The sequence below is a fragment of the Balaenoptera borealis genome (genome assembly GCF_965194805.1).
Source record: "Balaenoptera borealis genome assembly, chromosome: 7".
Taxonomy (NCBI): Eukaryota; Metazoa; Chordata; class Mammalia; order Artiodactyla; family Balaenopteridae; genus Balaenoptera; species Balaenoptera borealis.
Window position 1 is genome coordinate 55,356,317 of NC_138864.1, and position 14,979 is coordinate 55,371,295.

The 14,979-nt window shown below is 38.9% G+C and overlaps 1 protein-coding gene and 1 long non-coding RNA gene across 4 annotated transcripts in view; one reads left to right on the top strand and one right to left on the bottom strand.

The window, feature by feature from the left end:
- LOC309631856 overlaps nucleotides 1–14,979 on the top strand; it is a 916,236-nt gene that overhangs the window by 231,363 nt on the left and 669,894 nt on the right. The gene's annotated exons all lie outside the window — the stretch shown is intronic.
- Nucleotides 1–14,979, bottom strand: part of DNAH11 (dynein axonemal heavy chain 11) — a 318,101-nt gene that overhangs the window by 62,676 nt on the left and 240,446 nt on the right. For all 3 annotated transcript variants that reach the window (XM_082398151.1, XM_082398152.1, XM_082398153.1), the window contains exons 64-65: nucleotides 4,685–4,920; nucleotides 3,361–3,483 (exon numbers count right to left, since the gene is read on the bottom strand). In XM_082398151.1, coding sequence (XP_082254277.1) covers nucleotides 3,361–3,483; nucleotides 4,685–4,920 — 359 coding nt within the window. The remainder of the gene's footprint in view (nucleotides 1–3,360; nucleotides 3,484–4,684; nucleotides 4,921–14,979) is intronic.

Consider the following 14,979-nt stretch of genomic DNA (forward strand, 5'->3'; position numbering starts at 1 on the left):
AGATGGTAGTGCCTATGTATTTGGAAAATCTGGTTAAGAAACTAGGTTTCCATGCATTAAATTTCATATAGTCTTGAGCATCCAAGAAGACACTGACTAAGCTCTTTCAGGCCCCATTTTTCTCATCTGTGAAGTGAATGTTCCCTCTTCTGACTATATAGCATCTCCATAGATAATCACATCTTCTATGATGCTTAACCATCTCTCTATGTAGATGTTCCCCAATCTACATGCTCAGCCAAGATTATAAACTCCATACTCACATATTCCATGGCTTCTTAGACTTCTTTTTTGAGAATGAGTGTTAAAGTAGCACCTCAATCTTTGAATGTCTAATAAGTGAAATAGTTACCTCTTTCCCTGCACTTATTCTTATTCCTATATCACATCTCTCCATAAACCATACCATCATTTAACCTGGCAGAAGACCGGAAATCACCCTTGAACCTTCCTTTTCCCTACTAACAAAATCCCATTATTGACCATGAACTGATGATATTAACTCCTTGAGAATTCTTTGGTTTGCCCTCTCCTCTCCACCTCTGCTGTCGCTGGCTTAGTTTAGGCTCGTATCATGTCTCAACTGGACTATTGCAATTGTTTGCTAATTGGACGGACCCTGGCTCTAGGTCCACGTGCCTTCAATCAATACTCCACACTGCCAACAGCGTCCTTTCAAAAACATAAATCTGATCTCATTACTCCTAGCATGCTTAAGAGTCTTCACTAGCTTCCGCACTGACTTATGCTCATGATTCTCAAGTGAAAATATGGAAACTCCAGATGTGTTACTCCAAGAAGGCAAGGTCCTTTGGTCAAAAACCACTGCTGTTGTCCACTAGTGTTACTGATAGGAACGGACCCCTTTAACGTCTTTGGGGAAAAAGCATTATCACCCAAGGCCAACCTATGGTCATCTGTGGGTACACAAGGATGTCAACATTCTGGGTCCTGATAGTCCAGTCTCATCTCTCTCAGTCCATACACCTCCCTTTCCCACCCCCAAAATGGGACTTTCTACATATTTGAATCCTAACTGCAGTTCCCCAAACCTGTTGGGCTGTTTTGTGCGTTTTTGCTATTTGGTATTAGCTCTCTCGTTCCAGAATTCTCTTCTCCCATTTTTCTGTCTGACAAATGCCCACTCACCTTTCAACTCACATTAAATGCAAATGTAATCAAATGCAATTTTTTCCACAAAGCCTTCCCAGGTCTCCACTATGGAGCTGATGACTCCCTATCATGCGTACTTCTATCACCACACCAATGGCAAGTATTACTTTTACTGTTTGTAGGTCTGACTTTCCCCTAAGGAAATGTAGCTTCCTTAAGGGCAGGGTCTGTACCTTATCATGCTTTGACTCTCCAGCCCCCAGTACAGTACCTGACATCTAGCAGTGCTCAGAGGTTTATTCAGTGACAAAAAGAATATGCAATGACTCAGATTCTCTGAATAAAGAAACTCTAAAAACATCTAAAAAAACTGGAGATAAACATCTAAATTTACCTTCATAAAAGTGGTTGTTTCCACACATAAGAGTTTAGGAGCTAAAATTGTTATGGTAACAACTGCATGCAATAAACACCATTTATTATATTCCTATATATCATTTAAAATTCTCTTGACCTTTTAAAAAAAAGCTACAGTGATATGATCAATTCTATAAAGCCTAATAGAGAGTACTTATTCAGGAAATATTATTAATTTGGAATAAATTGTTCTGCTTTGATATTTTGTGATAAAGAATTTGATGCTTTCTGTAAAATAATTTGTTTCTGAAATAAAAAAAAAAACCCTCTGGGATTCTCACTTATACTTAACTATATCCACACTGAGAAAAAAATCAGGACTGAACTTTATCAGTCTCTGGAAATTTCAGATTATCAAAAACAAACAAACAAACAAACAAACAAAATATATATATATATATACACATATATACAGAGAGAGAGAGACCAAATTTCTTACACCTAAATTGTGTTATTGAAGGTCCAAGTTAAAGCTAAGAGAATATTATTTCACTGACAAAACTTCTAAGTCTTCATAATAGAGTCAGAACCTTAATAACAAGGATTTCACTTTAGTGACATTCAAGATTTTACACTGTATTTTTAACACATCAGACACAGCTACAATTATATTTATGTTAGAGCTGCAGTTTGTCAAGTGCCTTATTAGATTGTTCTAAATGCATGTCTGGGTAAATTTTGGTTTATTAAACAATTATAAGTTGTCACTCACTGTAAATGGATTTAGTTGGTGAGTTGTAAAATAAATACTAATCAGTTAGAGACTTTTTACAAAATAGAAGTTAGTCACCCTTAAGTAGGCCTATTTCCACTTAAAATTGACAGGAATAATCTAGTGATGAAAAGGGAGACAAGACACCTTTGAGGAAGAGAGTGGGTATCAAAGAAGAAGGGTGTTGGGGAAGTTCTGAATTACACCTTTGTGAAGAAGGAAAAAAAAAAAAGAGAAGGAAATCCAGTGAAATAAGCCTAGTCAATGTTGATTTCTTGAGTGAAGAGGCACAGAGAGCTGTGGGAATGCCACAATCTCCCCTGAGCCCACACAGGCTCAGAGACATAAGTGCTGCATCTGAACTTTTATACATTTATAGAAAGTGTGTGATGCCTCCTTGGAAACGGCTTCGCTGCCCCTGGGAGAATGTCCTGGAGAGCCAGTGTCCGGGGGAATGGCAGCATTTGTAACATCACGTAGAGTTCACCAAGGGTGTGCCCCGTCCGCCACTGCCGGGATGCGGATGATCTTATGGGTCCACTAATGAACTCTTTTCTTCCTAATGGTTATATATATTTTGAATGTATAGGGGAAAACAGAACCAGCACAGTAAACCCATGATTTCACAGATGCTATGGCTCGAGTAAGGCTTACTTGGGTAAGGCTGAGTTAAAAAAAAAAAAAATAGAGTGGATTTAAAATAGTTTTTATAAAATATTAAGTAAATAAGGATACAAGCAATATGCAGTTAAGGCAAACATACTAAAGGTGTTTTGCAAAGTACTGAAGGTAGAAAAACATTCAACTAATAAAGGAGCTAATAAAGGAACAACTAATAAAGGAGGAACTACTCGCAGATTTGTGACAATGCATTTTTGGAGTCTATAAATCAGGAACTGGGTAACATGAATCTAAATCCACCAAACAAATAGTCTGAACATCTGGATCACGTCAAGGTTGCTTTGGTCTTGGAATGCAGGAGCCTTGGAATGGACACTCAGAAATATCACCAAGAGTATTCCCATAGATTACACTTGATTATGAGGCCAAGAAATAGAAGCTGATGATCAAACTCATATGTAGCACAAAATGTATGTTAAAAATTCAATAGTACTTACTTTCCTTTTTTAATTGTGTTCCTGCCAAGCAACGGATCAAGGACTGGATCTATCGTTTCCTCAAGGTTTTCAAGTAAGATGACATCTCCAAAAGCCAAAGCGGTTTCAATGTCATTCAAAAACCTTAAAGTTCAGTCAGAATCAAGAAAAAATGTAAATAAGCACCGGGAAAGTGTTCAAAATTATTTATACTCAACTATATTTCATTTAATGTAAATACTTTAGATGGAGCAAACTAACTTAGAGAAAACTAAATATTTTATAAAGTAGTATTTTCTTCAACTAGAATACAAGGATATTAAAGATTAGATTTTGAGATAAATTTCAGTTATATTTTTCCAAGTGAAATTCAGTAGTGTGAACTAATGAGTCCATGTGAAAATTACTTACTTTTGATAGTAATCATGGTTGAAATACATGTAACCTACCCAAACATTATAAATTTAAATTTACTCAATAGGTCCTCTTTTGATAAAAAAAATAAAAATTATATTAAATGCCTTGTGGCTTTATCAAATTTTCATTTTTTAAACATTTAGATTCAGTCATGTAAAGTGGTGAACTATCATTTTATTTCATTCCCACTCTCCAAAAATAGTCTCTCCTATTCAAAAATAATTTTCTCCAAGCATTCAGATAAGCAAAGAGACCATTTATCTGCACGATTGCAGATATTCCTTATTCCATTTTACATGTCAAAAGATGATGGAGGGGTGAAGTGAAATATCAGTATGACTAAAAGTATTTATTCAGCATTAACTGAAGACCAACTACACACCAGAGAGTTTTCTACTTATCAGAAAACACTGTCATGCGGACCGAGGGACAGAAAATCTCAGAGTAGATTCAGTTCTCAAAAGTGACATGTAAAGCTTGACTAAAAAATTATCTTCAGGCACTCTGTTGGGAATTGAGCCATGTTAAAACCCCACTGTAGGCGAAGTACATATTTAGGAATGTAACTGGAGCCATCATTAAACCTATAGGTGCAGCTGACAATTCTTGGGTTACCATATGCCAAAGCCCTAAAGAACGATTATAATACATCGTATTTCCATTCTTGGCCTTAGGAAATTTTTCCTCTCACATGCAGTTTGTTCTAACCTTCCAACTAATTTCCTCTTCAGGTAAGTGGATGCCACCCAACGTAAATGCCCTTTCAACAGAGGTACTTTATGGGAAACGTGAGCAGGCAGATAAACAAGTCGTACCAAACTATCACATTTCAAAGTGGCAGAGAGGTCTAAGAAATGCCAGGACTTGGTAGAAGTCAGACCCATTTCTGGCAGCTCAACAGAAAGTCAACCCTTCAGGTTTCACATACCCTTTCCGGCCCACTTGTGTGATTTTCAGGTCAGTTCCATACTTATTCTTGATCCACTTAATTCCCTGCTGCTGGGGATCTATCAGCAGGGGCCAGCGCTCGCAGTGTGTTAGGATAGCAGCGTTCTCGGTGGACATTCTGTCACTGGGCAGTCCTTCATTATGCCAGGTGGCAACTGTGGCATCATCCGTCAACATGGCAATCATGCCCAGGCCTTCAGTTATTGGGATGGAGACCTTTAAAATCAGAGTTGAAGGCAATAAACTGCCAGTGTGGCAGAGCACGACAGACAAGAAAACAAGAGACCAAAACCCAAAGAACACATACAAATTCTCCTGACTCTCAAAAGCCAAATAAAACTCTCATCATGAAATACAATTCGACCCAATAAGCCCATTGTTCACCTCTTGGAATTCTGTCAACTGCAGCATCCAACATCTGATTTGTTCCTGCATCTATCTGGCTTGAAGCAAAAGGGACTTTGCCCTCTATACACACCTACAGCAACCCCAACAAGGTGAGAGTGAATTTAGACTCCAGGAAGTATGGCAGGACAACAGAAACGTATAATATTTGCCCAGTTGAGTAATCATCCCACATAAGCAATGCTAAAATGCACTCTCTTGCTTCTAGCATTTCATCTTTCTTCTACAGAGCAACACTAGAGAGAGATGACTTCTCTCTCTGGGGTGGGTTCATGGAATCTATTCAGTCTGCTGGAACTCCGTCAGCTTGTGGTGGTACCCAGCAACTTCGACTACAGCCTCTCCTCTGAGAGGGAACTGTCTACAGTGTGACTGTGAAGAGAAGCATTACAAAGTGGGGAGTTGTTGGGGGGAGGGATAAATTAGGAGTACGGGATTAACAGATGCAAGCTATGTTACATAAAATAGATAAGGAACAAGGATTTACTGTATAACCCAGGAAACAATATTCAGTATCTTGTAATAACCTATAATGGAAAATCACCTGAAAAAATATAAATACATAACTGAATCACTTTGCTGTACACCTGAAACACAATATTGTAAATCAACTATATTTCAATAAAAAAATTTTTTACAAAAGAAAAAAACCCAAACTTGCTTCCTTTAAAAGAGAAAGAAGAAACCTATTTTTTTTTTTAGAAACCGATTTTAAAGATAAGCATCAGTTCTTTACAAAAGTGGACTGATTTTACAAAAAATAAATAAGATTCTAGAAAGGAATTTATTAAGGAATTTATTCGATCAGTCATCAACGACCAAACATTTATTGAGCACCTCCTACATATGTGTGGAGACACCACGATCAGCAAGATGAATAAGGAACTAGTCTCCTGGCTGGGTAGGGGGACTAACATGGAAACATGCCTCCATAAGAGAGGGCAGTAAGAGCCCGACCTGGATGAAGTAGGCAGGGGAGGCTGTAGCAGCAGTAGGTATTTGATTTCTTGGCTGCCCACAAAGCTTCAGCAAACAGAATGCTGGAAGAATTCCCACAGTAAAGCTGGGATGCAACGTGAGGTTAGTATAGGAAAAGTTAGCATAATATGCCTACTGTTCCTACTGACAATGGTATCTTATAAATAAATCAAACTCTACCTCCTAGTGATAGGAGCAAGCAGCCTTGATATCTGACTCCACAAGCAAATCGCTATCTTACAGAATAAGCATCCTCTTAAAGCCTCCATGGCTTTAATTTCTTAACTTCTACTTAATACAAACAACTTGAAACAACTAGAGGCTTAAAATAACTTTAATTTCTGACGCTATAAAGAGTAAGCGTGTAGATCTTGTGTCCGAATTCAATAATTTGAATTGTTTGAGCACCTACTGTGTACAGAGTACAGTTCAGGGGATCAAAGAGAGGTCCCCCTTTGTTAATGGCCACTTTAACCTAGTAGGGGAAACAAAGCAGGTAACTCACACTATAGAATATCATAAATACTGTAAAATACGTTGAGACTTAAATTTTTAGAAACAAAGTTTAGGATATTTGCTTTACAGTATGATGTTCAAATAGGCAGTTGCGTGACACAGAGAAATTTTTTCATCAAAAAATTTTTTGATAGTTGCAATACAGTTATCACTTTCACAGTAATTTTAACCTAGGTTTAGAGTGGGGAAAAGAAACCTCAATTCATGTTATCTTCTTTTTAATCCACTCTTCTTTGCAGAATTCCTTGAAGGAGTCTGCAAAAACAGAAACCAAGTGCAGTCAGCCTAGCAATTCAGTGAGAATCCATCTAATTGCTTCATTAAATAGTGCAGGATGTTCTCAATCAGGATGGAGCTGGAAAAAAAGGGAAAGAACCTCCCCTCTTAAGAAGTTTTACTAGAGGGAAAAGAACCGGCTGGAAGCACATACCCTGAGCCAAGCTAGACTAATCCTAACACCAAACGCCTATTAGGATCCTCTGAGAATTGACCAAGTGGTATATTCCAAAGGATAAAAGGGAACTTACTGATGAGGTAAGACTCCCAGTTTCTTTTAATATGACGGCAACAAAACAACCAGTATTTGTAAGGTTTTAAGTGCTTACAAAATTTACTCATATACTTTCACTCTGTTCATTGCCTCACTTAACTCTTACAGGAGTTCTGCCAAGAAGATGTCTCTCTCACTCTCTTTCTGCTCAGGACACTGAGGCTTAGAAAGGTTAACTCCATGTATAATACTTCCACGTATTTGCTCTGTCTATAAACTGCTAGGTCAGATTAATGAGTGGAGCGCAAATGCCTCCTTGAACCTGCCCATGTCTTCATTTGTCTGCCCAGCAGACGATAACTTTGGAAATAATTTTGGGTAACAATTTTATTTGGACCCTCAAGGCCACGTACGCCCACTGCCCCTGTCCTTTTCAGTTACCACCACGCTGCTCTGAATGGATGGCATTCCCCATGCCATCCTCCAAACTCATGCTCCCACTGTCACACTTTCTGACAATTGTTCCCGCACGTCCTATAGTATCCTAGTCCTATTTGGGCCAAACTCTCTTGCTCCCTCTATCTGCTTGTCTCAACTAAAACCCAGCTCTTCCCTAGGGCAGTGGCTCTCAACCCCAGGCTGTATATTAGAAACACATGAGAGCTTTCAAAGCTGCCAACATACCCCTCGCCCCGCAATCTCTAAGGATTCAACTTCAATTGGCATCTATATGTTTTCAAAGTTCACTCCCACATGATTTAAACGTGAAGCTGGAGTCCAAGAACCAATGTCCTAGGGTCTCACTTCCCTTGAGGGCTTTCTTAAGTAGACAGTTCATTTTCTTAATAGTCCCATTACTGCAAAAATGTGTGTGGGTAACAGTGGTCATTCTTCTTACTCCCCTGCACATCATTCCAAGACCACAGCTCTTCCGTCCTTGAGGAAAAATGCCACCTCTGAGGCCCACGGAGTCCAGCTCTACAATCCTCGATGTATCCTCCTCATATTAAAGCCTTAGCCATTGGTCCTTCTCACTTTCCAGGTTTGGCTATCAATCTGTGACAACCTCAGTGCGCATGGAGATGACGAATCCACTCTCCAGCCTTGACATCCTTCATGCCAAAGCTCTACATTTCCTTTCCACTCTAGCATTCTGGGGGAGGAGGCAGAGGGAGGGTAAAATATCAGAACCCCCTGGGAAGATCACACAACACGCCCATGTCTAGTCTCCCTTGCACACCCCCTACCCTCAACGATGTTGGTATATTTTGGGAGGGTATTACACCATCTCCTTCTTTAGATGGAAATGCTATCCCAGACCTTGTAATAATCTGAAATTGTTTCATTATTGAAAGCTAAACATCTAATACCCAATTCTTTAACCATGATTATCTATACCTCTCTCACACCTTTAAACATAATATTTACTCTTACCAATAGCATTAAGACAACCAGTCCTTTACCCACCACCGATTTTTCATCGTGGCAAAACATACATATCATAAAATTTGTCATTTTAATCATTTTAATGTGTACAGTTCAGTGATATTAAGTACATTCACACTGCTGTGCAATCACCACTACAATCCATCTCCAGAATTTTTTCATCTCCTCAAGCTGAAACCCCATACCTATTAAACAGTAACTCCCATTACCCCCTGCCCCCAGCCCCTGGCAACTACCATGGTACTTTCTTCTTCTATGAAGCTGACAATTCTAGGTACCTCATATAAGTGGAATCATACAATACTGGTCATTTTATGACTGGTTTATTTCACTTAACATAACATCTGTAATGTCCATTCAAGTTGTAGCATGTGTTAGAATTTCCTTCCTTTTTTAGACTGAATAATATTCCACTGTGTGTATATGCTACATTTTCTTTATCCATTCATCTGTTGATGGACATTTGGATTTCTTCTACATTTTGGCTATTGTGAATAATGCTGCTATAAACAAATAAACAAGTATCTGTTTGAGACCTTGCTTTTACTTCCTTTGGGTAGTAGATGCCCCAAAGTGGAACTGTTGGATTATATGCTAATTCTACATTTAGTTTTTTGAGAAACTCTATCATATGTTTAACCACTTTTTTTTTTTTAACATCTTTATTGGAGTATAATTGCTTTACAATGGTTTGTTAGTTTCTGCTTTATAACAAAGTGAATCAGCTATACATATACATATATCCCCATAACCCCTCCTTCTTGCGTCTCCCTCCCACCTTCCTTATCCCACCCCTCTAGGTGGTCACAAAGCATTGAGCTGATCTCCCTGTGCTATGCAGCTGCTTCCCACTAGCTATCTATTTTGCATTTGGTAGTGTATATATGTCAATGCAACTCTCTCACTTCGTCCCAGCTTACCCTTCACCCTCCCCATGTCCTCAAGTCCATTCTCTATGTCTGCGTCTTTATTCCTGTCCTGTCCCTTGGTTCATCAGAACCATTTTTTTTTAGAGTCCATATATATGTGTTAGCATACGGTACTTATTTTTCTCTTTCTGACTTCCTTCACTCTGTATGACAGACTCTAGGTCCATCCACTTCACTATAAATAATTCAATTTCGTTTCTTTTTATGGCTGAGTAATATTCCATTGTATATATGTGCCACATCTTCTTTATCCATTCATCTGTTGATGGACACTTAGGTTGCTTCCATGTCCTGGTTACTGCAATAGTGCTACAATGAACATTGTAACCATTAGCTTTTAACTACACTCACATCTCTACCGAACCTAAATAGAGCCTTCCTTTCCTTAATCGTTTTTCTGACTGTCACACGACCGTCCCTGTCTTCTTTTCCTTCTGGCTTGTCTGCCTATAAATCTTGTACCCTGGCTGAAATAAACATTCTCTGTCTTCTCTTTTTGCTCCCAGACTGTGAGTATTGTTGATGACAGCTTTATTACTGTGACTACGAATTTATCTTTTCCAAATTCATCTTTGGTTTCCTAAAGCTGCTTGGCAACACTTAACATCTACTCTCCAACTGCTCTCGATGGGTATTTTTGACGTTTTCACCACCCTCCTCACAGCGATCTTCGAGTTTCAATTTTCTTATCTTTGGCCAGCTGGCACTGCAATTTCCTGCTTCCCTGAGAGAAGAGAGACCAGCAGCTATGACTACATCAGCTTTCTTTCCCTGTATCAGTATCTCTGCCTGTGTCCACCTTTGTCTCCTTCCTTCCCACCTAAGTTGAAGGAGTCTTGCGTCTTCTACCTGAGGGTCATTCCATTTTCCTCTATTCTGATGCCTTCTTCCCAATTTCTGATGGATCGGGCCTCTTCCCCCTTTTATCATCAGCAATTCCTTTTCCATTCTTCCTCTGGAAGCATAGAAACATGCTCTAGTCTCATTCATACTGAAAAAACAAACCCTTCACTTACTTCATGTCTCTAACCAGGCACTTCTGTTCATCTCCTTCTCTTCACAGGCAAATTCCTACAAGAACAATCTGCTTTTTCTGCCTACTTTCCTCACTTCCTGTATAACTCAGTGCAGTCTGGCTTCTGGCTCGTTACACCTTCGTGGTCACAAAAGACCTTCACATTTCCAAGTCTGATGACACTTCTAGTTCTTAGTTTTTTTTCTCACTTGTCTCTATAGCTTTGGCATCACTGACCATCCCCATGTTTCTACTCTTATCTCCTAGGACACCATTCTTGCCTGGGGCTTCTCCAGTCTCCGACTGTGCCTTCTTCAACTTCCTCAACTTCCTATTTACATGTCAGCACTGACTCAGCTCCCTTTACTCTAAACCTCTTCCCTAGAAGATCTCACCACACCTACAGTTCCAAGAGCTACCTTACATCAATGACTCCCTGATATGACTCCCATCCAATAACACTCTTTTCCAGCTCTCTACTGGTTATCGACACTTGAATGTTTCAGAGACACCGCAATGTTTCTAAAACCAAACTCTTCGTCTTTTCTCTCAAACTAATTGTATTTTATTTTTTTTAAGCTTTATCCATATTTTAATCTTATTTAAATGTGCTTACATACATATATTTTTAATAATGTAACATCACCATTTTCTAAAGCCCCCAAATTCCTTTGAAATACTTTTTTTTTTAATTAAAAATTTTTTTTATTTTATTTATTTATTTTTGGCTGTGTTGGGTCTTCGTTGCTGCACAAGGGCTTTCTCTAGTTGCGGCGAGCGGGGTATACTCTTCGTTGCGGTGCACGGGTTTCTCATTGCGGTGGCTTCTCTTGTTGAGGAGCACACAGGCTCTAGGCGCACGGGCTTCAGTAGTTGTGGCACGTGGGCTCAGCAGTTGTGGCTCACAGGCTCTAGAGCGCAGGCTCAGTAGTTGTGGCACACAGGCTTAGTTGCTCCGTGGCATGTGAGTTCTTGCCAGACCAGGGCTCGAACCCATGTCCCCTGCATTGGCAGGCAGATTCTTAACCACTGCACCACCAGGGAAGTCCTGTCAAACTAATTTTAATCTGAGGGAATAGCACCTTCATATATATACTTTCTCCCCATCAATCCATTGCATTGTTTCATCAACTCTTCTTCCTTGCCCCCTCTGGAATCATGCCCCGGCTTGCCACGTCTACTGTCATCACTTTGTTCAGTTCATTGTCTTCTGGACTGTCATTCTAACAGATAACAATAGTCTCTTCCCCCTCCAAGTCCTGTTTCCTCTGTGGCCAGTGTGAGCTTTCAAATGAGTAATCTGATCATGTCACAGACCTGCTTAAAATCCTTCAATGACTCCCCATGCCTCGGATTAAGTTCAAACTTCTTTTCTTAGTTTATTATATGGGGTTATAATATGGCCCCTCACTAATTCTGTAATGTTCATATATATTGTCCATTTATAATTATACATCAGTTCACCTACATTTTCTAAGTTATTTAACATTCTAACACTTAACTCACTTGGAACTCTTTTTATTTAACTTGAAGCCATGAAGGAGAGTCTTAGCTGTATTTCTGCCCAAATGGTTGGTCAGTTGTTCTATCACCATTTATTGAATAATCCATTACTTACCCCACTGATACACAATGTACATTTAAGCACACATTTATTTTAAAATATGTATTGGTAGTCTGGTAGTTCCTCAAAAGATTAAACATAGAGTTACCACACAGCTTAGAAAATTTCACTCCTACGTATGTACCAAAGAGAAATGAAACATGTCCACACAAAAAATTTGTACATGAATAACTTAAATGTTCATAGCCACATTATTCATAATAATCAAAAAGTAGAAACAACAAAAATGCCCATCAACTGATGAATGGATAAATGAAATGTGGTATATCCATCTAAGGAATATTATTCAGTCATAAAAAGGAGTGAAATACTGACACAGGTTACATCATGAATGAACCTTAAAAATGTGCTAAGTGAAAGAAGTCAGTCATAAAACACCACATATTTTATGAGTTCATTCATATGAAATGTTCCAAACAGGGAAATCTTTAGAGACATAAAATAGATTAGTGGTTGTATAAGCCCAGTAAGAATGGGGTGATTGGGGATGATAGCTAATGGGTGTAGGGTTTATATTGGGAGTGATGAAAATGCTCTAGAATTGACTGTGATGACAGTTGCACAACTCTATGAATACACTAAACACTACTGAATTGTATACTTTAAGTGGGTGAATTGTATGGTACACAAATTATATCTCAATGAAAAGGAATACTAAACATCCACAATGCTGCAGGCACCATTCTAGGATGGAACAGTGAACAAAACATGCAAAATACTTGCTTCCATGGATCTTACATTTCCTCTGGGGGAGGGAAAAGATATTAACCATAACAGGTTTATAAATAAGATAACATATTAGAAAGTAATAAATGTTATGGTGAAAAATACGGAGCAGAATGAGGCATGCTGAGGGATGAAGGCTGTAGTCACATCTAGGGATTTGAAGCTGTTGTTTGAACAAAGACCTGATTGATGGAAGGGAGTGGAACAACGTATGTCCTCAGGGAAGGTACTTCAAGACAGAAGAAACGGCTAGTGCAAAGGTCCTGAGGCTGCAGCATATCTGGCATATTCAAGGAAGGTGACCAGTGTGATTAGAGCAGAGTAGTGAGGAAAGGCATAACAGGTAATGAGACAAAGAGAGATAACAGGGCCAAATCATGTAGGGTTTTATAAGCCTCTGGAGGGTTTCTAGCTTTTGCTCTGAGTGTGATGGGGAGCCATTAGAGGGATTTTAGAAGAAAATTCACCTAATCTGACTTACATTTTTAAAGGGTCACACTGGCTGATATGTTGAGCTCCAATTTTGGAGAGAAGCCACGAATGTAGAAGCAGGGAAACCAGTTAGGAGGTTTTCGCACTAACTGAAGAGGAAGATGATGGCTTGGCCCAGGATGGAAGCAGTGAAGGTGGTGAAAAGTGGTCAGATTCTGAATATATTTTAAAGGTGCAGCCTACAGAATTTCCTAGATGGACTGGATGTGGGTGTCAGAAAAAGAGTGACATCAAAATGACTCCAGGGTTTTCGAGCCTGAGCTAACAAAAGGATGGGCCTACCATTAAACAAATCAGGAACACGTGGGTAGAAGAAGTTTTAGGGGGAAGATCAGGATTTCAGCTTGGATGTTCTATATTTGAGACATCTTTCAGACACAGAAGTGAAGATGCCATTGTCTGGGCTGCAGGAGTTAGTGGTATCCAGGCGGCATTTAAAGCCATGAACCTTAGCACAGGGAACTATACTCGATATTTTGTAATAAAAGGGAAAAGAATCTGAAAAGGAATATATATATATATCTGAATCGTTGTGCTGTACACCTGAAATTACCACGATATTGTAAATCAACTATTCCTCAATTAAAAAAAAAAGAATAAAAAAATACATAAATAAAGCCATGAACCTAGTAAGAAGCAGCTCAAAGACTGAAGTTTGGGTCATTTCAACATTAAGAGATTGGGGAGAAGAGGAAAAAAAAATCAAAAAAGAAGTCTGAGGAAAATTGACCAGTGAGGTATAAGGAAGATGGGGGGCGGTGACTCCTTAGAATCAAGTGAAGCAAGTATTTATGGGAGGATGGAGTGCTCAAGTGCATCAAATTCAGTTAAGTACCATGAGAATGGAGAACAAACCACTCAACTTGGCAACGTGGTAGCAAAAGCTGACAAGAGGCATTTCGGTGGAGTGGTGGGGACAAAAGCCTGTCTGGAGTGACTCAGAAATATTGAGGGAGGATTTACAGACAGTGAATGTACATTCCTCTTCTGAAGTGATGACTGTAAATGAGAGCAGAGAAATGAAGGAGTAGCTGGAGGGGCAGGGGGCGTCAAAGAGAAATTCACTGGTATATTCTTTTTTAATGGGAGGAATAAATGAAATAAATGTATGTTTGAATGCTGGTGGGAATGATCTAGTAATGAATTAGTTGAGACAGAAAAATTTCTGATGACAAAGAAGGGAAAAGTTGTCTAGAGTTTTCCTCAAGGAAGGGAAAGGGGATGGAAACTAGAATACAATCTAAACAGCTGGCCTTAAATAGAAGTATCATCTTACAGCATCAAGAGGGAAGACAGTATATGAGTAGAAATGTTGGGAGGTGATAGACGCAGTTGTGGGAGTTTATACATTATCATACATTAAATATATCAAATAGCTCTCTACATCCTTAAATGCTTCTGAACTCTATTCTATTCTCGTTTTCTACTTCCCTTGAAGAACCACTTTGCTGTAATTATTTTAGCTTTAGAATATATTTTAATATCTTGAAGGACAAGTGCCCTCTTCCCATTCTATTGCAAAATTATGATGGTGTTGTTAAAAATATATTCTTCCAGCAAACTTTAGAATCACTGGGTCAAGTTAAAATATAATTCCCCTTGAAATTCTGACTTGAACTGAGTTAAATTTGTTCATTAGATTTTGGAGTTTTGA